At 32.2% G+C, this 23139-nt stretch overlaps 4 protein-coding genes and 1 long non-coding RNA gene across 8 annotated transcripts in view; 2 read left to right on the top strand and 3 right to left on the bottom strand.

Moving 5' to 3' along the window:
- Nucleotides 1–15392, bottom strand: part of LOC126758302 (fizzy-related protein homolog) — a 34225-nt gene extending 18833 nt beyond the window's left edge. Inside the window, exons 1-4 of one of the 4 annotated variants that reach the window (XM_050472530.1) lie at nt 15245–15392; nt 14792–15177; nt 5064–5499; nt 1364–1616 (exon numbers count right to left, since the gene is read on the bottom strand). In XM_050472530.1, coding sequence (XP_050328487.1) covers nt 1364–1616; nt 5064–5185 — 375 coding nt within the window. In that variant the 5' untranslated portion in view covers nt 5186–5499; nt 14792–15177; nt 15245–15392. Of the gene's footprint in view, nt 1–1363; nt 1617–5063; nt 5500–5570; nt 5715–14791 lie in introns of those variants that run through there. The other 3 variants (XM_050472529.1, XM_050472528.1, XM_050472531.1) reach the window with 3 other exon arrangements.
- On the top strand, nt 2918–5131 carry LOC126758309 (uncharacterized). Its single transcript, XR_007666840.1, has 3 exons — nt 2918–3035; nt 3111–3427; nt 5040–5131. It is a non-coding gene; the product is annotated as an uncharacterized LOC126758309 (long non-coding RNA).
- A 410-nt stretch (nt 15393–15802) lies between the features above and the next one.
- On the bottom strand, nt 15803–17807 carry LOC126758303 (lanC-like protein 3 homolog). The gene is made up of 2 exons (XM_050472532.1): nt 17665–17807; nt 15803–17525 (listed from the first exon to the last, which is right to left on the bottom strand). Exon 2 carries the CDS (start codon nt 17517–17519, stop codon nt 16260–16262), a length of 1260 nt encoding a protein of 419 aa, XP_050328489.1. The 5' UTR covers nt 17520–17525; nt 17665–17807; the 3' UTR covers nt 15803–16259.
- Nucleotides 17808–18234: 427 nt separating this feature from the next.
- LOC126758304 (growth hormone-inducible transmembrane protein) lies at nt 18235–19951 on the bottom strand. Its single transcript, XM_050472533.1, has 7 exons — nt 19835–19951; nt 19462–19773; nt 19289–19400; nt 19091–19232; nt 18686–19022; nt 18500–18632; nt 18235–18436 (listed from the first exon to the last, which is right to left on the bottom strand). The coding sequence occupies exons 2-7, from the start codon at nt 19700–19702 to the stop codon at nt 18349–18351; spliced, it is 1053 nt and encodes a 350-aa protein (XP_050328490.1). The 5' UTR covers nt 19703–19773; nt 19835–19951; the 3' UTR covers nt 18235–18348.
- Nucleotides 19952–20605: 654 nt separating this feature from the next.
- Nucleotides 20606–22994, top strand: LOC126758300 (zinc finger protein 568-like). Its single transcript, XM_050472525.1, has 5 exons — nt 20606–21151; nt 21215–21340; nt 21426–21506; nt 21573–21887; nt 21945–22994. The coding sequence occupies exons 1-5, from the start codon at nt 20918–20920 to the stop codon at nt 22923–22925; spliced, it is 1737 nt and encodes a 578-aa protein (XP_050328482.1). The 5' UTR covers nt 20606–20917; the 3' UTR covers nt 22926–22994.
- The last annotated feature ends 145 nt before the right edge of the window (nt 22995–23139 follow it).

Genomic DNA, 23139 nt, shown 5'->3' on the forward strand with positions numbered 1-23139 from the left:
TAAGGCACGACCGCTAAATATAATCTAAAAGAATTTTCAAAAGTTCACTTCTAAGGCTATACTCCATCTTGATCACTATCAACGTTGATAGAACATTCATACCATAAAATACGATTTTACTTATGTAATTATCGAAATGAGGGCAACACATGTTGTGGCATGTGACCTAAATCTCAGTTCATTTGAATGGGCAATGAATTGAAAATTTATTTGGAGCTTTCCACTTCAAATTGCTGATAGTTATTTTTTGGGAAATCTTAGGCTGAAATATTTTTATTTCGAAAAAAAAAAAAAACACGCGATCAGTTTTCTAAGTTAAGCGCAAATGTAGAAATATTAGAACTATGCTATTCATACATACAAATGTATATGAATATAAGACAAACGAATAAGCCTTTAAAAAACTTTTCTGAGTTCAGTGGCAGTGCTTATAAAAAACAAGCCTATACCATATGTATGTATGTATGTATGTACATAACGCAAACGTTTCCACTCTTATAACATGTACTAATGTATGCGTATTGATATCACCTATATAATATAATAAAATAATTTATGCATGCAAGTGCAGAAATATCTGAACACAATATATAAAGAAGCTGAGTCTTGCTGATTGCATTTGCAACACTGTATGAGTTCAATTCAATTTTTTATTAACATAATTGGATTTGCAGACTTCTTAAATGCCTTTTAGTTAAATTCTCAAAACTGTAATGTAAATGTTCAGGCATTGATAACTCAAACTCAAAGTTTCATTTTCAATGAAAAAACGTTATTTTTGGCTGCACCGTAGCTATAATACTCTTCAAAAATAAAAAAAAAGTTACAAGAACTTTTGATTTTGATTGGTCAGTTTGTATGGTCAGCTAATGCTATAGTAGTCCGATATCGGCGATTTCGACAAATAAGCAGCTTCTTGGGGAGAAGAGGTTTGACCCTTGCTTGAAAGAAACTTTAAGAAAGTTCAAAGATAAAAAAAATTGTATCAGAAAAATGTTCAAGGCTTTAACGCAAATGAGAAATAATCATCTTTACCAAACTTTTTATCATATATGGTACTTTAAAGCTCTCGTGTAAATTGAGCATATATATTTATCTTTACTTTATTTGAGCTTGGCGTTGACTGCATAATGCAATATTAAACATACATTAAGCTCATATTTTATGTATATTAAGTTTAATTAATACGATATGCAGTTACTCATAAATATCTTCTCATTCACGGCATGCATTTGAATTATATGCGCATTTATACACAATATTATAAAAAAAATTAGATATGTTTTATATGTTTGTATGGATTTGAAATTAATTCATTATCGTGCCGTTCAGCTCAGACGCTTGTTGGCGACTTTGAACTCACCTGCTTTGTAGGTGATTGGTACTTGAATAGGCTTCGTTTCGCTGTTGGCGTGTAGGTGTTCTCATTGCGCTCATCGCTAACCGCCTTAACGTCCTCGATGGCGGTGCCAAGAAGTTCGTTCTTTAATAGACAGGAATATGCTAAGCTATCACGTGCAGATTCACCGCAGTCGCGTTGCTTTTTACTCGTCTGCGGCGAGTTCTCATTCGATTTATTTATTGATGCGAAATTTGTTTGCCAATTGTTGTTGGCCCTGTGGATGAAATGATAATTAAAATGAAAGATAATTAGAATTAAAGAAATAATACTTAAATATACACTACTTACTTACTAAAAAAATTTAAAAAAATATTAAAATGTTAAATAACTGTCAATAAGTTTCAAATGATTCATTTTTAATCCACGAATTGGGCAACGGTATATCTACTTCCGCTGCACACAAATTTTATTTTCAGTTTATACCTTATTTATATTTCCTTGTCGCAATTTTTTCTTTCTCGATTATTGTCTTTCATAAAATTCTTACGCACGTCAATAATTTGACCCTGTGCCACGCACAGGTGTGATTATTGCACTCCAATACCTCTTCACCTCCTCCTCCGAATGCGTGCTTTCTTCCAAAAAATTTTGGTCTGGGATTATTTATTGAAGGTGGAAGTACCGTGTATCAAATAAGCTTGTGCCAATGCGGCTTGAATTCAAAATTAGCTGACGATTTAATTTAAAATATTTACCGAAAGGTGACTGGGAAGGTGGATAGATAATATAAAAAAATCATATGAATTTAATATGCATGTTTGCACGTGTGCACATGTGCAGTCAGTGCTGTGTTGGTTCGACGAAAAAACGCGATTCAGTCGTATTAACATTGCAAATGAAAAATTGTTGGCACGGCGTAACATAGGAAAAGCGCTTGTAATTATGCTCAAATCAACTATTGCGATATTTTCTTCATGTTTCCGTTTTATAAATATAATGAGTGCATTAAATATATTTTATTTGGATATAATTCTTATAAGTTAAATTGAGTCAGCAGTTAAGTGCTTAAATTAAATTCAGTGGCATTGCAGTTTTTTTGTTTTTATTTTCCCACTTCACATTATTCGCGTTCCGCATTGCACGTTTTGCATGTTGTGGCAAAATTTTAAGCATTTGTTGGCAATAAATGTGTATCTATGTGTGTATGTTGGCATGAAAAATTAAAATTATTAAAAGGCTAATGAATTTGTGCAGTGTTTGACTCAAAGTTACCTTGCAATTACCAAGGTAATGTGCATTTGATTTTAATTAAAATCTTTGTCACATTTATTTCAAATGATTTAGAACTGCTGGGTATGCATATCAAATTTCTGAAGTTCAGTTCTTTATTATTTTTAATAAAAAACGAAAAAACAAGAAAAAACCAAATCTTTTGTTGCACCGGAGCTATAAGACCGTTCACTTATAAACAAGTTTTTCATACAAGAACTTGATTTTGATCGCAATAAAACTATAACGCCTTGATGGTAATCACTACGATTTTCCATTTTCAATTACTCTATTTATTTTAGGTACAGATGACCTGGCATTAGTCTAATTGTATAAAACTAAACAGTTCTCTGACTAAACTTTGAGGTATCGACCCTTGATACATAATATAACTCCTATAACTCTTGAGGACTTGTGGTGAAATGTGAGCTACAAGCCGAAAACAGTATTGTCTAACAAACATTATGACAAAATATGTTTAATTGCATATTTTTTTCAGAAACACATAACAAATAATATTGGAACATGCTATGCTTTATTCTGTTGCGGTCATATTGAGCAACTCAAAAACTTCCGGGTAGGTTGCTGAAGCGTAGATTTCCTGCTTACAAGTGTGCGAGGCAGCCAAGTGTTTATGGTATATGTATGTATGTAAGTCGTTGTAATTGTATACGTGTAAAAGCAGTTAGCAGTTAAATCTACAGACCCGTCAGCCAAAGCAGTCAGTGGTTAATGACGAAAACAGTTAAAATTGCTCGACCAACAGCAATATGACGATGTGAAAAAGTGGAAAATGTGCATGTAAGCAACGAACCGGTAAGCCTTGTTAATACCACGGCATTCTATATAAACTCTGCTTATGCACGCTTGTATGTACCACAAATTTATATAGACATAGACACAAGTGTATGTGTATTTGTTCTGGTATGTAGCACAGAAAAGTAGAAAATGAAAATAGTAAACGGGGAAATTAAATTTCTCAACACTTTATTGTGTTTACTCTTTGAGACTTTACGAGATCGTTGAACCTGACGCAGTTGTGCTACTTCATAAAGTTACAAGTCACTATGAATGCGCATGGGTGTGTAATCCGAAACAGAACGATAGACGGATATGTATTTACCACAAATGGGAAATTGAATTTGCGTTTGGTAAATCTATCGCCCATTAAACTTTGGTTTTCCTAAGGCCACAAGAACTAGTGTTTTAAGCGATTTGTATAGCCTGGTAAGAATTTCCCGCGCAATCATATAAGATTTACTAAAAAAAAACAAAACGTAAATTATCGCGTTACCACAAGAATATGTATATGTATATGTTTACAAAAATATATTGATAACGCAGTGAAGCAAAGATTTCACGAAAGAGTCAGTAATCTGATTTTCTGTTTTTTAGCACTACACACTTATGTTGTTGAACAAAAACTTTTCAAAGTTCCTCATTATATTTGGAATTCTCTGCCCAATGTGGGTTTTTATTACGTCAAATTCATTGACAGTTGTAATTAAACCAAATTAATCAGCTGTTATTTAATTTTTATAGAAATTTATGTTGGCCGCCTAGTGAAAAAATCAAATTTGTGCTTGTCAATCCAATTGTTATGGCACATCAGCCCAATTGAAATTGATTATAGCTATTATAATAATTTTTCTCGGTATAGTGGAAACACATAAATATCGAAATTGTACTATTTTCAATTTTGACAAATTTTTTGTCGTTGAATTTTAGGCATAACATTAAAAATAGCGGCAAAGTTTTAGTTGTTGTTGATGCAGCGACAGAAATCATTCTTGAAGTAATTTCAAGGAATGTGTGCCGAGTTGACAGTTTGTGGCTGGAAAAAAATCCAGATCCGTTTGGGTTACTTAGACTCGACTGTTGTAGGAACGATAGAAGTATTAGTCAATAATAGTACATACTATATTTTATGTCTATTAAACAAATGCGCAAAAGAGCAAACAAAATTTCAAACGTTTGTTAAGGGTTATATACACTTGTGTAGGTTGGAAAAATCGATATTTTTTATTGCATTTTCTTAAAATATAACGTTTTAAGATTATTTCTTCCAATTTTCATAAAGAACTGAGCCCTAGAACCAAAGTTACAGCAGTCAACAGCGCGCTTTTCCCATGTGCCCCGAGTACATGCCGACCGCTCGTTCACGATTATCACAAAATGATGTTTTTTAAAAAGTACCGATGCGGTGAGTAAGGTTTCTCAAGAACCATTACTGGCTATTTGAAAACTGCAATATCTCATACTTGAACGAAAACCGATTTTTATCATTTCAAAAAATAAGTGTATGTATAGTATATAACCCCTTAAAATAGATTTTTAAATGAATATAAAATACTTTTCTTATTGATTATCTAATTCAAACCGATATTTATGTATATCGAAAATTAAATTTTAAAATTAATTTACTTAGATCCATTTCTGGTTGAACACTCACCTGCATGGTATGAATCTGTCAAGCGATGTTGATGTGGAGGCTGCTTCAAAGGAGTTGAAAAGATTTCGAGCGACCGGACTGCAATGTTTCAGTATACGTTTCTCATAATCAGGACTGAACATTTTCCAAAATTATATATTTTGAAGTTTCTTTGCGATTTATATAGTTGTCAAAAGGAATGTTTCAAAAATATATGCGATTTCTTAGCAAATTTAAATACGAACACAGATCTACATATGTGTATTTATGTATGTTTGTATAAGCTTGATGTACTTGGTAAACCACAATAAATTCCAATAAACTTCAATTTGAAATATATAAATATATAAGTCTATATACATATAGTATGTATGTATTTGGAATAAAATCACACACACGAAATATATTTAGATTTTGATGACGCAGCCAAAAGTGACTTGTTATGCGTGAGACCGATCTGCAATGAAAGAAATTCAAAGTTTAGATATTTTCGAGATATTAATCATTAATTTACAAACTACTTCATACATATGCATGTAATTTATAGAAAATGGTTATTAGAATTAACGGCAGGTAAATCCATTTATCAAAGTCACATATTTAAGTCAACTTAAATAAATGTGTTCAGCCACGAGGTCTACATGTTGTTTGGAGTGTTTTTTATGTTACAAAAGTTATAATGACAGCACGTTCTCCACGTTTTCTTCGGCTCTGGTGCGAGTAGGCGACACCTTACGTGCAAGAAAGAAAATATCGAAAAGCTGCTAATATGTGTATAGGTAAGTGCGCACATACATATTTATGGTGGCTTGCCACGAGTATTGTACAAATATAAATATATTTAGAAATGTATGTGTGTATGTAGGTGAGACAGCGAGAGCGAACCACGTACTAAACAAACTCTACTTTGACAATCATTCAAGATCACTCGTGGTCACACTAATCACGGCACTTTAATTCGTAGTGAGAATTGTAGGAATCATGTGTTGAATTTTTAAATATGTAAAAAGCTTGCACTCATATTTTATATTAGTCTAAGACAATTTTAAGCTAAGGAGGAATGTGTTCAACTACATACGACATACATATGAACATACTTCTAAGTTGTACATGTGTAAACCTATTGTGGCTATTGAAAGAGCCGCTCTTTAAAGAATCGTGTAAATAGAGTACATAAGTTCCTTACTTCTTAAACAGTTATAATTAGAGTTGCTAGCTTATAGCAACAATAAAAAATACTGGCATGTCCTGCAATAAATATTTCACAATGCAGGTTTGTAATTCTAAATTTTAGTTTTTGGAGAGTTTATCATAAACAAAGTAAGTTAATACAAAAAGAAACCTCATTAAAAAATAGCAAAAATATAAAAATTATATATTATATTTTTAGTATGGGGAACAAACTTAAATTCGATTTTCGTTTTATTGGGTTTCCCACTACCAGGCTACTCAATCGTAGAAAATGTCACAGAAGTGTTTTGAGGAGGCTTTAACACGAACATAAGTATTTGAGTGGCAGTAAGCATTCGGTGAAAGTTGTGAAGTCATCGAGAAAAGTTAAAGAAACAGTGTTTGAAAATCGTAGTGATGACATCGGAGTGATAGCAGAGGATCTCAACATCTCTTATGAATCGACTCAACACTTTTTGGTTGATGTTTTGCGTATAAAGCGTGTCAGTGCTAGACGCGTATCAGGAGTAAGTCTTTTGGAAAAAACGACGTCGAGTTGAGTAGTAGTATTTGAAGATCCTACATTTATAAAACATATCATTACTGGTGATGAGACGAGGGTCTAACAATCGCTCCGAAAAAAATACAAAATTGGACTGAAAGCCTTTCCAACTGAGGCCTATAACAAGTGTGTGGAATAGTTGGAGCCTATTTTATTGATATTCTAAGAATACAAAACATAAATAATATAAGAAAAAGTGCGATACTATAATGTATAAGAAAGCTGTGTGTAAAATTTCATATGAATCGGTTGAGTAGAACTTGAAGATTCATACGTTTCTAGAAAAGTATTATAGAAAAACAATATAAAGTTTGAGAATAAAACCCGCAGTCGAAGTCGGAGTCACAAAATGTGTTGTAACTCGGAAAATAATTTGAATTTCGAAAAATCCTCTAAGGGATATTTTCTTGAAGGGTTATACTATAAAAATATGTAAAAACAAATCGATCGAAAATCAGGGAAATACCTTAAGGCGCAAAACGTCAACGAGAGGATTGGAATTCCAGCAAATATATATGTATATTTTTTCGACATATTCGACAAAAGGTGTGTTAGAAAAGCGAATATCATTATACATATGAGTATATGGAAGTTGGGGGAGGTTCGAAAATTTGTTGTGTTAGGTATATGGGAGGTAAGGGAAGTATAGACGCGATTCAACCCATTTTCTACAAACAGACATACCGTTATAAGGATAAGATTATCACTGAATTTCAATTATATATCTCACTTATTGGCCGTTATTTGTCGTAAAAAGTCAACTAAATGTACTGGGGTCCAAATACCCGGTACCTAGTGGATTGAATAGTTTTCAATAGATTTGGACAATTTATAGTCAAAATATGGCTACGCTAAAGGCATTATTCGTGCAAAGTTTTATCCCGTTATATTAATTGCTTCTTGATTTGTACACGGAAGTGGGCGTGGTTTCAGTCCGATTTCTCCATTTTCACACTGTAATATTTAATGTCTCTGGCATAATTAGGTATTAATTTATCGCTTTTAGTAGTTTTTAACAGTACCGTTATATAGGAAGTGGGGCGGGGTTATCATCCGATTTCATCCTTTTGACCGTTGTAGCTTAAGGGGCTATACCAGTGTGACACTTTTAAGAAAAAAGTTTTTTTTTGCTTTTTCGATAGTTTATATTTTCAAAAATATCCTGTGAAATCGCCAAGGTCGTATCTTGAATAGTTTTTAGATGGCAGAGCGACCGCTCGCAGGTACAAACATACATATGTAATATAAAAGTTTTGGAAACTTTAAAATTTTCTAAACGACAGTTTTAAAAAGCAACAAAAAATCAATCATTCAATTAACCGATCGACTGGTAGAAACAAAACTGATTAATGCTGAATACATTTACTATACAATGACCTACGATCTTTTTGATTGGTTGAAAATTGTCAATTTGGCATTAAAAAACGACAATTTTTTACCAAAAAGAGCGAAAATTTTTTTTTTTTTAATTACGGCATTTTGTTAATTTTTGGTATTTTTCAAAGATCGTAGGTCATTGTATAGGAAATATTTTTAAGTTTAATAAACTTTTCGATTTTTTTTTTTCTTTCAAGAACTCATTCGGCCGAAATCATGTTAGCAGTTGATGCACTTTTTTTCGATACCTCTGAAGACAGCACATAACTTTTTTATTTTTCAATATTTAAAAAAAAATCTTAAAATTTATGTAGGTGAAAATATATGTAAATGTATACAATTAGGTCCAAAGAAGTTTCCAGAAACATTTAATCGAGTACCATTACATAAAAAACACGAAAAATGCATAATTTTTCATGCAATCACACAGATGCCCCTTAATGTCTAAAACTTTTTCATTAAATCTATTAGGAACGATCCACTATTTCAAACTTTTCAGCCTAAGATTCTTGATTTCCAAAATTCAGCTTTCAATACTTTTTTTGTAAAAAAGGTTAAGTTAAAAAATGCAAAAACAAAACTGATTATTTGAATTACATTTTTAATTTAATTATAATTAAGGGGTTACGAGTATACGGGTTTCAAAAAATTGAATTGTTTTATTGTCATATTAATTTCTACAATAGCTCTAGAATATTGTCCTAAATTTTCAAGTTGATTTCGAGTAAAGCTCACCTACAACCTGAGAACTTTTGGAAAAACCTGATTTTCAGAGCGCGATGAATCCAAATTTTCTCAAACTTTTTTTGGAGTCGGATGGTAAGATTTCACGAGATCATCGAAAGCCCAACATGGATCCTCCAAGAAAATTTAACATCTTTTGAAACAATCAAAAGACATGGCGAAGAACTATTTGAATTTTTTTTTGTATTACAACAATTTGAAAAAAAATGTCTAAAATTGTTTTTATAGATGAAAAAATAAAGATTTTTATTTATGCCTTTTGAAAAACAATTTTCCTTCCGCAAGTTAAGGTTGTTTTTTTCTAAAAATTGGGCTTTAATGGAGAGTTATCCTGCCAACGCAGTTCCAGCAAGACAATGATCCCAAACACACTTCGCGTTTGGTTCAAAGTGGTTAATTTATAACTGCAAGCACCTGAAAACACCTCCAAAATCCCCTGACCTCAATCCCATTGAGCATATTTGTCATTTGCTTGAAAAAAAATTCCCAAGCACCAAATAACTTCGAAAGAATCCCTTAAAAATGCTCTGAAGGAAGAATGGGCCAATATTACCAGTCGCGAGACTTCCCATTTGATCGCAAGTATGCAAAGGCGTTTGCAAGCGATTATTAAAGCCAAGGGAGGTGCAACAAAATATTAAATATTTTCAATTTCTTTTTCTTCATCTTTTGTATTACCATTTTTATATTTTGTGCCAATACTTTTTTGATATGAATATGTCTCTTTTTCATTATTTTCTTAATAATTTCTTACTTGTATGAATTTTTTATTTTTTATTTTTGTATATATGTATGTACATATGTATTAAAAAAAAACATTATTTAAACAAATATGCTTGTATTTTGTTTGGTATGTTAAGTTAATTAAAAGTTATATTGAAGCAAAGTGGAAAAACTGAGGTGTGCCAAAACTTTTTTGCTTCACTGTATATAAGTGAAACTTTAAACGCGTTTAAAACTTTTCAGATCATAACTTAACGAGAAGTAAACCGATCGACTTCAAATTAAAACTGAGTAATATTGAATACATTTACTATACAATGACCTACGATCTTTTTGATTGGTTGAAAATTGTCAATTTGGCATTAAAAAACGACCATTTTTTAACTAAAAAAGCGAATTTTTTTTTCAAAATTAAGCCAAAAAAGGATGTTTTTACCCGAGAAATGCATGGGTTTACCCTTTAAAAATATCAAAATTTAATGTTTTAAAAATTATGTGTACATTAGTTAATATATCTTTCGTTCATACATATGTACACTATTTGTGGTCGCATGATAATACTAATTTATTTAAGGACTACACAATATAACTTTGCTCCTTAATGCTTTCTAAAATCTAAACCGCAGCCAACATTCTTTCAGTTAATTTCGAAACCTTATCACAATAATGACATATTTCACTTCTGTCACTCTATTTGTTGCATTGTATTCCATTTGTGTACATACATAAGTACCTACTTATATACATACATATATATAAAATAATTTGCTTTATGTTAATACAAACCGAAGCATATACTATCACCCTGAAACAATTCAGTGTATTCCACTTACCTAATAACAGGTTACTTTTTTGTGTTCATTGATAATTTAGTTTATCACCACACGCATATATGTATGTACATACAATATACCACACTAAAAGCTAACTGATAAGGTTTGCCATATCTTTGGGAACGTACTGAAATTATCTACACAGGTTTAAAAAAATATGAGAATTGTTTAACCGATAGAAAAATTGTATTGTTATGCCTGTGTGACTAACGTGACTTTAGAAAATGAGAAAAAATTTTGAAAAAAAAATACCACAATGTTTTAGCAAAAGCTTTATCGTTGCGTTAATATGGAATGTATAAAAATTCAATTTTGACACACAAATACACTTATGTATATATTATTTATATTTTTCAGAAGTACCATGAATAATGTCGAATGGAATTTTTCACTTTATTTGAAGAACAGCACCGCCGTGTTACTATGACTTTTATTGACAACTGAAGTAAAAATTAGTCAGTAGACTGTTATAACTATTAAAAACCTGCATAAATATCTATCATATAAATATGTATGTAAGCACATATGTATAAGTAATGGTGATAACTCGCTACATAAGCGCATTGTTATAATCATCTATGTACATAGCATATTCTCACCTAAATTTTTGTTTTATAAATGGGGGCGTTTACTTATCTACTGCAATTTATTGCCTGCTGTACTTTGTCGTTTACATAGGTAACACTTGTTTGTGCATACTATGTGGCTGCATAGCAAATCTATTCACACTTGAGTACATACCGATGCGTACGTATCTTTATACTTATGAAATGTCTATGTAAATAATCAAACAATATGGATTTGTCAATCAGAAAACAATTGCAGCAAACAAAAGCCGCTATCAGTAGTGATGACGTCAAATGGAAAACATTTTCTCATACATACATACATACATATGTACATACGTGTACGTCTGTATGAATATATTGCCATAAATAAAGTATAGCATGTGGGCATTCTAATGCATCTGATAACAATGCTAAAAAGTCAAACGAATTTTATAAATGTATGTATGTATGAGTGTGGGTCTTTGTGTGAATTATTTATAATATACATATGTACATACATACATATGTAGGTACAAATGCATTTTTAATACTTTTATTTTGTATGCAGTTAAATTTATTTTAATGTAACTAATCATTTCGGCATTTGAAATTTGGTAAACAGAAAAACATGTGTTTACTTATATGTACATTAGGGTGCTTAACAAATTTTTTTGAATTGAACTCTTACTCCCTCAAATGTTAGTGATTGACAAAAATAAAATCCTCCCTCAAGCCAGGCGCTGTAGCTTAACTCTAAGGGGTCGCTATTTTTTTTAGGTTCTCATTCATTTAACATAGGAATTTCCGTTTTTTCTTTCAAACTAAAATTTCAACAATTAATTTTCAATTCTCAAAAATAACCATCACATATTCAGAAAGTTGGCTTTTCAAACTTTAAAAATTCCCGCGACAAAATTATTTTTTTATTTTTATTGAAAAAAATCGAAATTCCAAATCACTATTTTTAATCGTCTAATTGAGATAATCAAATTTTTTATCAATCACAACATTTGAGGGGGTAAGAGTTGAAAAAAAAAATTAAAAAGTTTTTTTGAAGCACGCTAATGTACATTAACATTGTTAGGGCGGCGGTGCAATGGAAATGTTAGATGATAGCAGGTACAGCCATTACTTGGCTTTGGAACTAATAAATAAGCGTTCATAAATTTGATATACAAATATTAAGAGAATATAATGAGTAAAAGTATATAAATGTAAGGCCAAACTGAAATAAAAATAATAAAAAAAATACTTTGCAAATGGGCGTAATCGATCATAAGCTCAAGAAACAATTTTGTTGTAAAATTTTACTTTTTTAAAATACAACCTGTAAAAAAATTATAATAAAATTTGGCCTGACTCAATTTAAATTTCTTTGCGTGCTTTAAATATATACATTGAAATTCCTCATAACCGGGCACACACCGTCGCAGAGTTTTTGTCCGGCTAAGGGAGCTGGCGATTTATGGGGGCGTGACAAAAAGCAATGTTTAAAATGCATTCTTAGAGTCAGAAGCTGCAACTGAGAACCATATTTCTATTGAACTAATAAATGCGAGCCAATGTCAGCCGGGAGCGAATGAATGATAATTAACCCCTAAGCTTCCGTTGAGCCACCGCGAACCAGGCGGCACCGGCGCAAGACAATTTCTTTGCAGTGATAATTTCACGTATTGTTCTTAAAAAAACTGTCTCAATTTTTAGGAATTTAAAAAGCAAGAACTATAAATTGTACACAATTTTATTGACAAATTTTATGAAATACTGTCCATTTATCAGAGATAATTTGAACGAAATATTACCGAAATAGTGTGGGTGTCCAATCATTGGAACGTTCTCATGTCCGGTTATAGAAATTGCTTATGTTCTTTCAGTTCAGACGAAAACGTTGTGTTAATGAAATTTGTCCAGGCAGTGGCGTAGCTACAACTTCGGGCGCGCGGGGCCAAGGATGTTCTGCCGCCCCCCTTTATCTACCTACCTACAAGTTTCATGAGGTGGTTCGAACAAAAGTGAATTGTTACAAAATATCTTCGATATTAAGTATATAAAATTTAGGAACTGGAAGCCACGCAAATTCTGAAGTTCCAAAATTCTCACAACACGGTTTTTGAGGAAATTGATAGTAAATTTACAAGACATCTTATTAAAAGCCATAGAAAAAACCCATTTTCGCCCTATATCTTGTACACTTTTGACACAATTTGCAGGAATTTTGGAATTTTTGCTCGAATTGGAGTTTTTAAATACCATTTTTGAAAATTTGGAGAAATAAAAGTATTTGTTACATTCAAAGCATAGGGTAACTCTGAGAGTGACACGTCGCTAGACAAAGTTAGAAAAGTGCATCTTTAAGTTCTATCACTATTTTTAAGAAAGATATAAGCCAAAAGATATAAGACAAATTCAAAGACTGAAGAGTATTCGAGTAAAAATTAATATTTTTCATTGTTATTCAGATTATTACATTGAGAGTGTACAACTATTTATCTTTTATAATAAATTTTGTAAAAAAATTTGTTGAAGTATTTTTCTGGGCTGGGATTTAGAATAGCATCCCCGGATTTCGGGAATAAAATGGGTATCACTGGAAAGGTGACGTTCTCCAGATCACGAAAATATATATATATAGTTGCCGCTGACTTATAGTTTTAAAGATATTTGCATTTAAAGTTGAAAAATTGATAACTTTTACATTGGTAATTTGTATATTGTGAACAACTTTTTCACTTATATTATGCACTTTTCACTTACTAACACTTCACTATAACGTTTCTGTATATTAATTTTTTTAATATTTGTTGTAAATAAAGCTTTATTTTAATTATTTTATTTTAGTTACAATTCTCTGCATTTGCACAATAAGAAAAGGGCTGCCATGGTTATTTTTTTTTCCGCGCCGCGCTCCAAAAGCTTTAAAGCTTTATTTACAACAAATATTAAAAAAATTAATATACAGAAACGTTATAGTGAAGTGTTAGTAAGTGAAAAGTGCATAATATAAGTGAAAAAGTTACTCACAATATACAAATTATCAATGTAAAAGTTGTCAATTTTTCAACTTTAAATGCAAATATCTTTAAAACTATAAGTCAGCGGCAACTATATATATATTTTCGGGATCTGGAGAACGTCACCTTTCCAGTGATACCCATTTTATCCCCGAAATCCGGGGATGCTATTCTAAATTTTAGCCTTTTTCTGAATATTAAAAAACAGCGAAGATCGTTTTTCCGCCCTCAAAACGTTGCGCCCGGGGCGACCACCCCCTTCGTCCTGTCCCCCCCTAGCTACGCCACTGTGTCCAGGTATGGGAGATGTCCGGCTATGAGGACTGGGGAATTTCACATAACATATATTATTTTAAATAAACTAATATGGCAATCAATGTTGTGAAGACAAAGGACACGAATAAAATATAAAAAAAAAAACAAGAAAACGTTAACTTCGATATTGGCGATTGTAGCAAATGAGCTGCAAGAAATTCGTCAAATTTCACTATTTTATTTAGTAAGTGTTTCACGAGCAAAATATTGACAGTCCTGAGGATAGTTGAATATTTTATAGGTATAAATTTTATATTTATACTATTTATTTACTTCAGTTATGTTTCTATATTATACTTTTTTACAGAAATTGTAAGGAAACAGCGTAATCTTTATTAATATGGAAAACTTTTAACTAAATATTAATATGGCAATACATGCAAAGGCGAAGGACGATCGAAAGGAAAAACACAAATAAACAAATTGTTTGCCTTATCGATCCGGTTGCTGGACAAACAACCCTTACCTGAACTCACTTTTCGCTTTCAGCCCACCTCTAGCGTTAGTTACTGCAGCAATAATCCACATACACCCCCTTTGGTTTAGGTTTGCTTGTCTAATTTTTTTTACGATTTTCTTACGTTTCATAAACAAACGAGAATAGGGCTAATAGTTCATTCACTCTATATTTATATACAGTTTTTGATTTATTTTTAACACGTTCCTCTTGAAATTTACGGTTTGCTTAAACTTCACTGCATATAAGTCACTTTTTTGGACAAAATATATGTAGGCATACGTATGACACAACTGTGGAAAATCGAGAAAATATCCCCCAAGCACTAGCTTTTCCACGGATGCGCGTTCAATTTTCTTCGTTTGGTTTCGTTCGCGACGTTTATACAATCGGTTCTGTAAGAGGATACTGTATGAACTTATGTTTTCACACGAATTAATAAATTAATAAAATTTCACAAACCGAATTGTTTCCCGTATGTTTATGGTTTTCAGAAATTTTCCAATTGATAAAAACTACGAGACACGAACGAAGCGGCAGAAACTTAACAAATGTAGACAAATCGTTGAATTTTTCGTCTCTTCTTAAACTACTCCGCTTTTGGCTGTCAATTTATTGACAGTTACGACATGCTTTTGTGTTGGTGAGATGAGAGCACTTTTTGAAACCTCTTTTAGTACAACTGACATTTAAACATTCATTGTGAATGGCTACACAGCGTCGCAATGGGTATGATTTTTCTAACCAAATAATCAAATAAGATCTTCAATCAGACTGTGGTGAATATGTGCAAACAAATGAATTTGAGGTAATTACTATAACACCAATTTATATACATACTTATGTATATTAAATAAATTCAATATTCAAATACAATTTTCGACGATCTAAAACTGGTGCAGGGAAATTTCCACCAAAACTGCCTTTAAAAATACGTTGACAATTTAGTATATTGCCAAATTCTGAAATTTAACAGTATGTAAAACGTTTTCCGCTGAACATAATAAAAACTAGGTCCCATGGTAAAGTCAACTTGATGTTTTATTTGTAAATGTAAACTGGATAGTAAATACCATAAAAATATTAATTATGTTCTCTTTACAAATAATTTAAGTATCGTTTCGAAGCAATTTTATGTAAGTTTATATTTTGAATATTTATGCATACGTTTTGGAGTATATATTATATAATATAAATTGTTAGCAAACATATTTTGGGTCATTTTTCGATAATTTAACCCTTTTAAAGGTCATGCAATATCATAATTTGTAATGTCACAAAATTGATTTCCTTTTTAACGAAGTCAAAAAACTTAAGAGTAATACAAGTTACAATTTTGGATAACATATATCTGACACTTGAGTATTCCCTGATATGCTTTGTAAATCTGCACCGCTCCTGTGGTCATTTGTCAATATAGTAGTACATCCGATACTATAACAAATTCGTTCCTTCAATTTTCTAAGCAGAAAAAAGACTAATGAAAAACGTCCATGAAGGGAAAATGAGCCTGTTGTGGATTTAGCAAATCTATCAAGTAGCAAACTGTTCCAGCTACGCCTTCATATAAGCTGTGTGGTCGATCCGGAGTACGCGCACGATGTTTAAATTCTGAATCAGTTAACAATTCCATAAATTTGACGGCGCGGTAGTAATACTTGGGTTCGTTTGTTAAGCGGTAGAGTAATAAGAAGACGTATCCGTTTCCAGCGACACCATGGCAAATTCCAGGCCCCTTACGTAAAAAACCTTTCTTCCACACCAGATCAGCGCAGCGGCGCAAAGCTTGCAAGTATTTATCCTCCTTAAATATTAGATATGCTTTAGCAAGTAAATATACCGCTCCTGGCGCACCATGACACCAATGCACTAAACGTTTTTCACGACCACTTTTTAAATCCTCCAATGCGACGGGAAAATTACCCTCCGAGTCTTGGAGCGTTAAAAAGAAATCTATTGAACGTTTTATGTCGCGTAATTCTGCACTGGGTGCAGATATTGGGTCTGTACGAAACCACGGGCTATCTAATAACATATGCAAAATAGCGCACACACCATGAGCAGCACCTAAATATTCCGTTCCGTGGTACTGGTACATTAGAGGCAATGGGGCGTTGGTCTTTTTAGCGTATTCTCTACCGCTGTTAATTATCATTTGACAAATAGATATTATGTCATCATCAGTTATTTTTTTCTCACAAAGTATATCATTAAGCCAATAACATCCAGACAGAAAACCTGCTCGGCCTACTAGAACTTCATCGCAACCATATTTAGTATGCATAAATTCTTTGCTGGATGGTATACCAGACTTAAAACTTGTCAAGTCATCGGACAACTCTTCCATATGTTTTAGATCATGGGAGATTGCTGCGGAAACAGCAAAAATCCCAGCATTTCCACACAAAAATGAATACCTTTCTGCCGAACGTTTTTTGTATCGATCTGCATTGCATTTAGCATTGCGAATAAAAGTTTCTGCATGCTCGAGTGCTGGATAAAGGTCTTTAGTATTTTCCGACCTTGATAATTTCCAGAACATAAAGGCAATTCCAGCATTTCCTACGTACAAATCTCCTCTATGGTCTTCTTCCGAATTGCCAATTTGACAGCATTCCATGATTGCGTCTATATATGTGCAAATAAGATTCTTAACGTGTTCCTCATCCAGAACTATAGGGGTACTTTCTGGACTGATGTAGTCGGGGAATGGGTTTTCCAAAAATCGTTTCTCCATTTTTATCTGTAAAAATAAATTTGAAAAAAATTATATTATATCGATCTGAATCTTGCAGCCAGACGCTACACCCAAATTGCGTATGTATGCATGACAATACTCTGAAAATATTTTATTTTAATGATCTTTTACTGACAGAAATTACCTTTTTTCAAAATTTAAATCTCTTTTGTAAGTGTCCACGGTAAATATATTTTTTTAAGAATAATAATTTTTTGTTTATAATATTAGCACAATCTGTTCTAAGCCGGTCGGTTGTTTGGTTGGCCAATACTTTGACATTCACAATAATACAAAATTGAAACAAATAAATCATTCACAGTCCGTTTCTAATCGCAGGTGGGTTCCGGTATATTAAAAAAAATAATATAGTTAAAATTAACCTTATAACTTTTCAAAATTTATAAATACTCAATTCGCTCTCGCGTTATATTAATAAAATACATAATAACAAATTTAATTTCTACCGATATACATATATCCAGAAAAAAAATTTCTATTACTATGTTGACCGATGAATATCAAAAGTTTTACATAATAACTCAATAACTATGTTCATGCATGCAATTACTTTGTTGTAAAATATTTTATTAATATGGTTTTCGAATATTTTTAAGATTCCATAAATTTGTATTGAGAGTACTCTTAATTATTTATATAAGAGCACATACATACTTACATACAAACTATAAGTTTACAACTGAAAATCTGTTCATAAGCTTCTAATTATGTTTATTGAAAATAATTAACGAAATACATTGTGTACTGTTAAAGCGAGCTTTTTAGATTTTGTAATCAATCTTATCACGTCAGGTATCAATTATAGAGCTTAGCGACGACGATTTCCTCCACCACCAGCTAATATTGTTGCAATTCGAATAAATATATTTATCGTATCCATGTAAATCGACAGACATCTATAAACAATATTGCTTTGAAATAAAACCATTTCATTTTATATTTAAATAGTAAATACTTACGCATTTATAGGATCATATGGCTTTACAAAAATTTGTGGATGGTTCTCCGCATATCGCACTATACGTTGTGTGTCATAAAGTAAAAACCCTCCGAAAAGGATTAATCCACCATAAAGGGACATCGATGCCAAACCTAAACTATATATCATAATATTTTTTCGAAAACTTTTGGTAATTTGTACATACCAGCTCCTAAAGCTGTTGTCGGCGGTAGCCACATTGAAGCCAGGGATGATGCGAACACCAATCCAAGGCCTACTGCCAAAGGACCGCCCATATATAAAAATTTGTCACTCGGTGCACAAACTGCTACTGTCGAAAGTCCTCCTACAATGCCGGCGGTGTATAAAGCTGCCCTAGTAAGAATCGGTCCACCAAGGAAACACATTGGTGCAACAACAGCACCTAAAACAGCACAGTGCAAAGCCCAGGCTATTTGTTTCGGGCCAATACCGGGTTGGTATTCGATAGATTGGGTTAGAGCACCGGTACCGATCATTAGGGCAAATGTGCCTAACATGGACTAATAGATATTGTATTACAAATTTTCCAAAATTTATAAATACAGATTGATAATATTATAAATCTTACCATCCATCCACTCCTTGTTACTAATGAAAGCAGACGAGGTGATCGAAATACTGCCATGGCCGCACCTGCAGTAATAGCGCATGATGCACCAAAGTATCCGTAGGTTGCGTGAATTCGATCGCGAACGAACTCTGGCCATAACCTTAAAAAAATATATATAAAATATAGCTACATATTTAATCCAGTTTTATATCTTACATTGAGTTAGTGTATATGCTTGGATCTTTATTTAATCCAAGACCATAGAAACATAATGCTCCAAGTCCTATTGCTGATGCACCGGCAGCTGCTCCCTTTCCAATAGAGTATGCTAAAAATATATAAAATACAGTATACCAATTGTTAAGTGTTGGTGTTTAAAATTGCTCTACCATTTTCTGAAGGAGGGCCCATAAGCTTTTCCTTTAATGTTGGTGCACGCCCGGCTTCGTTTCGAGTATATGGACCGCGAGTTGGACCTCGAGCATAACTTCTCGATATATTTAAGTTATAAGATTTTAAGGAATTTGTAAGACGCGATTCTAGTGGACCACATCTTATTACATTGGATAGTGCCACTGTTTTGAATCCAGCCCGAACGGGCATTGTAGATAATGCAAAACGTAACAACATTTTTATATGATGAAATTTATTTGCTTATGACGAATATGAATTCGAAATTCCCTTACAATAATCAGTTTGCGCTAAAACACAGGAAATGTTTATAAAATTGTATTATTTGAAGGATGTATGTAAGTGTATTACGTTTTATCTGACAAAGCTGTTTAACAAATATTTTTTAGAATTTTCTCGATACTGTCTGATTTTGTTTGGTAAAATTTCGTAAATTTTGACAAGTCGAGTTATTTACTAAAGATGACACAATCGATAAATATATCGTTCCACACGTTCTTAAAATTTGACAATAAATTGTTGAATTTGGTCAGTGTACATAGGTATAAATAATGGTGATATTTAAACTATTATATATGTTTTTGTTTATAATATTTAAATTTCATAGAAAAATTCATCAACTAAAGTTCTTGAATATCTAGACATACTGGAATGAATTAATGGTTAATTATTGAACAACTATCGTGAATGTGATATCGAAGAAGAACAATATTGATTAGAAAAAAAACTATTTTTTGAGTTAAAGCAGAGAACGTAAATTATGATCAGAGAACGTTTCCGTCATGCCACATATGTATGTAAATATATACCAGAGAACGTTTATATTAATAATATTATTATAATATAAACGTTCTCTGTTGAGTTTTTTCGATACCCATATGCGCCGACATCAGAAACGTCCTAATAATATATGCAACATATATTATGTTCAAAAGCAAATTTGAATGTTGCGCGATAAGATTTGTAATGTTTGTGGAAAAGCTTTCACTACGACAAAATACTTACATCAACATAAGCAAATTCACTCAGAGGAAAAGAAATATATTTGTAGAATATGTGGGAAAAGTTTTGCCAATATGCCGGTCTTAGTGGACATATAAAGTCTCATGGCACATCATTGGTAAATACCCTTGGAAATGGATCAGAAAGGCTGAATAGTTTAAGCGATAACAAAGATTACCGGTTATTAATTTAACAAAAGTTAAGTATTGATAATTGTACGTATTTTTGAAATTCGATAATCAATCTCTACTCAAGATGCTCTAATGAGTCGTTAAAATAATCGATAAAATATTTTGCGCTCAAATTGTCATATCTAGCATAGACGTTGTAAACAATTGTAAATAAGATATTGGTGTTAATATATGTACTTATATACATTCAAGATTTGATTTGTGATTTTATTTTTGATCTATTTGATTGGTCACTGGAAGTATGGATATTTCTGTTCAGAAGTGTGGTGAGGTCACCACTTGCTTAAAAGAGGGGAAAAGAGAGTATTTCCTCAATTGCATATTTTGTGACGGAATGTTTGTAACTTTAGATAAATTCGGCAAACATTTGGAATACGTACATTTGCATTCGTCAGATGGATATGATCAGGAGTTATTAGAGGATTATAAAATAAAAGAAGAAATAATTCCTTCGATAGACGCTGATGCGGAAGAGGTTGGTAATGTTACAATAATACTTGCAAATTTAAAATGCAATACAAATTTATTTATTACACAGAAAAATGTTTTTATCAATATAGAAGTACTGGGTAATTCACAAGCGAAAACTGAAGAAATAGAAAAAATAATTGGAATCCAGGAAAATGAAAATGTCATACACTTATTTGAATTGAGGGAAAATCAGGTTAGTATCTATATAGCGTACAAGATAGTGGGATAAAAATAAATTAAATATTTAGATTCACAAAAATTAAAATATATAAACATAGGTAAACTGCAAAAATGAAGAAAACTATAACGATATTTACGAAGAAACTGACGAGGAATTAAGCGACACAGAAAAACACTGGGTATGTTAAATATCAACAAAGCTCTACTTTTCAGAAAAATTACAAAAAAAATTGTTTTTGTTTTAGCCGAACGACCCATTGAAAATGTTTGATAAGGAAACCATGAAGACAATATTTTCAAATTTTGAGAATCATTCCATATTGTGGGACAGAGAAGATCCAACATCAAAAAACATTCATTTACGTTCGATTGCATATAAAAGTTTAGCATCAGATGTAGGAAGGTTGGGTCAGTGGAAGAAAGTAAGAGATTTGATTCGAAAACTTAACTACCGGCTTAGACATGAGATCCAGAAAAAAAGAAATTCCATTTCGTTGGATGAAGACTACACTCCCTGGTGGTTAAAGGATATTGACTCTTTTCTCAGAATTAGGAAAGAGGTATTGCTGTCAATGAATAATATGTTAATTATTTAAGCAATGTTTTTGATTTCCTAGAACAAGAAACTCGTCGTAGCTCCAAGTATACTCACAGACTCGGAACGAAAAGTATTTATAAAATGCTATAAGGGATTTACGTGCCTTTGGAATGAAATTGATATTGATTATCGATTACCAAACAAACGAGAAGAAGCAATGATTGAAATAGAAAATTCGCTCCAAAATCATGATATTTTTCTCACACAATCGCAAATAGAGCAGGAAATTGCTCGAATGAGGAAAATTTGTTGGCAAGAGAAAAAAAGAAGACTAAAATGTGAAGAGTTAAATAATCCATACATACCTCATTATGCCACCTATGAACAAATCCGTTTTCTTGAAATAGATGTTGGTCCTTTTAAGTGTGGTATTTGTAATGATATCCTTCCTGGACTCAATAAATACAAAATGCATATATCCAAACATGATGGAATAAAACCTTTCACTTGTCCTCTATGCGGTAATAGCTTTACTACTGTACATAGCTTAAATATTCATATAAATCGACATACGGGTGATTACAAATATATGTGTAAATATTGTGAGAAAAGTTTTCCTGCTTTATCAGAGCTAAATGTCCATGAACGTAGTCATACCGGCGAAAGGCCATACTTTTGTGATCAGTGCGGAAAAACATTTCGTGTATGGGTATATTATGATTCACATATAAGGCGACATCAAAACCGACCGGGGTATAAATGCAACATTTGCTCGAAAGATTTCTTTGGCGCCCATCATTTAAATGAGCACATGAGTATTCATCGCAAAGAACGAGATCAAGTGTGTAATGTATGTGGGAAGGCTTTTAAAATGGCAAAATACCTTAGGCAACACAAACAAATTCATTCCGTTAATAAAAGATACATTTGCAAAATTTGTGATAAAGCCTTTGCACAATATGCCGGCCTAAGCGGGCATATGAAAACACATGGTACCACTCTTGTAGGCCATAATAACAGAATTAACACAACTGGAGATGATAGTAATGAAATGTTATAGTAAGTGGTATTAGATGTCTAAATACATTATGACATATTTGAATAAGTATAATAAACGTATTTAAAATCACATTGGTATTCTAATTTGCTAAAAAATGTGTTAATCCACTGGTCATTGAGTTTTTCGTGTCACTAGAATTACTACTACTTTAAAACCATTACACTCATTCATTCCCAACATACATTTGCAACTACTCAGCAACCCCTTTTTGTGC

This window comes from Bactrocera neohumeralis, chromosome 5 (assembly GCF_024586455.1).
Source record: "Bactrocera neohumeralis isolate Rockhampton chromosome 5, APGP_CSIRO_Bneo_wtdbg2-racon-allhic-juicebox.fasta_v2, whole genome shotgun sequence".
NCBI classification, from domain to species: Eukaryota; Metazoa; Arthropoda; class Insecta; order Diptera; family Tephritidae; genus Bactrocera; species Bactrocera neohumeralis.

Excerpts from the sequence above, each read along its gene's own strand:
- LOC126758300 (XM_050472525.1), top strand. The coding sequence starts at position 20,918 with ATGGATATTTCTGTTCAGAAGTGTGGTGAGGTCACCACTTGCTTAAAA. Across the intron at positions 21,507-21,572 it reads GCGACACAGAAAAACACTGG|CCGAACGACCCATTGAAAAT; the intron begins GTATGTTAAATA and ends TTTTTGTTTTAG. Across the intron at positions 21,888-21,944 it reads TTCTCAGAATTAGGAAAGAG|AACAAGAAACTCGTCGTAGC; the intron begins GTATTGCTGTCA and ends TTGATTTCCTAG.
- LOC126758304 (XM_050472533.1), bottom strand. The coding sequence starts at position 19,702 with ATGTTGTTACGTTTTGCATTATCTACAATGCCCGTTCGGGCTGGATTC. Across the intron at positions 19,233-19,288 it reads AGCATATACACTAACTCAAT|GTTATGGCCAGAGTTCGTTC; the intron begins GTAAGATATAAA and ends TATTTTTTTAAG. Across the intron at positions 18,633-18,685 it reads GACAACAGCTTTAGGAGCTG|GTTTGGCATCGATGTCCCTT; the intron begins GTATGTACAAAT and ends TATATAGTTTAG.
- LOC126758303 (XM_050472532.1), bottom strand. The coding sequence starts at position 17,519 with ATGGAGAAACGATTTTTGGAAAACCCATTCCCCGACTACATCAGTCCA.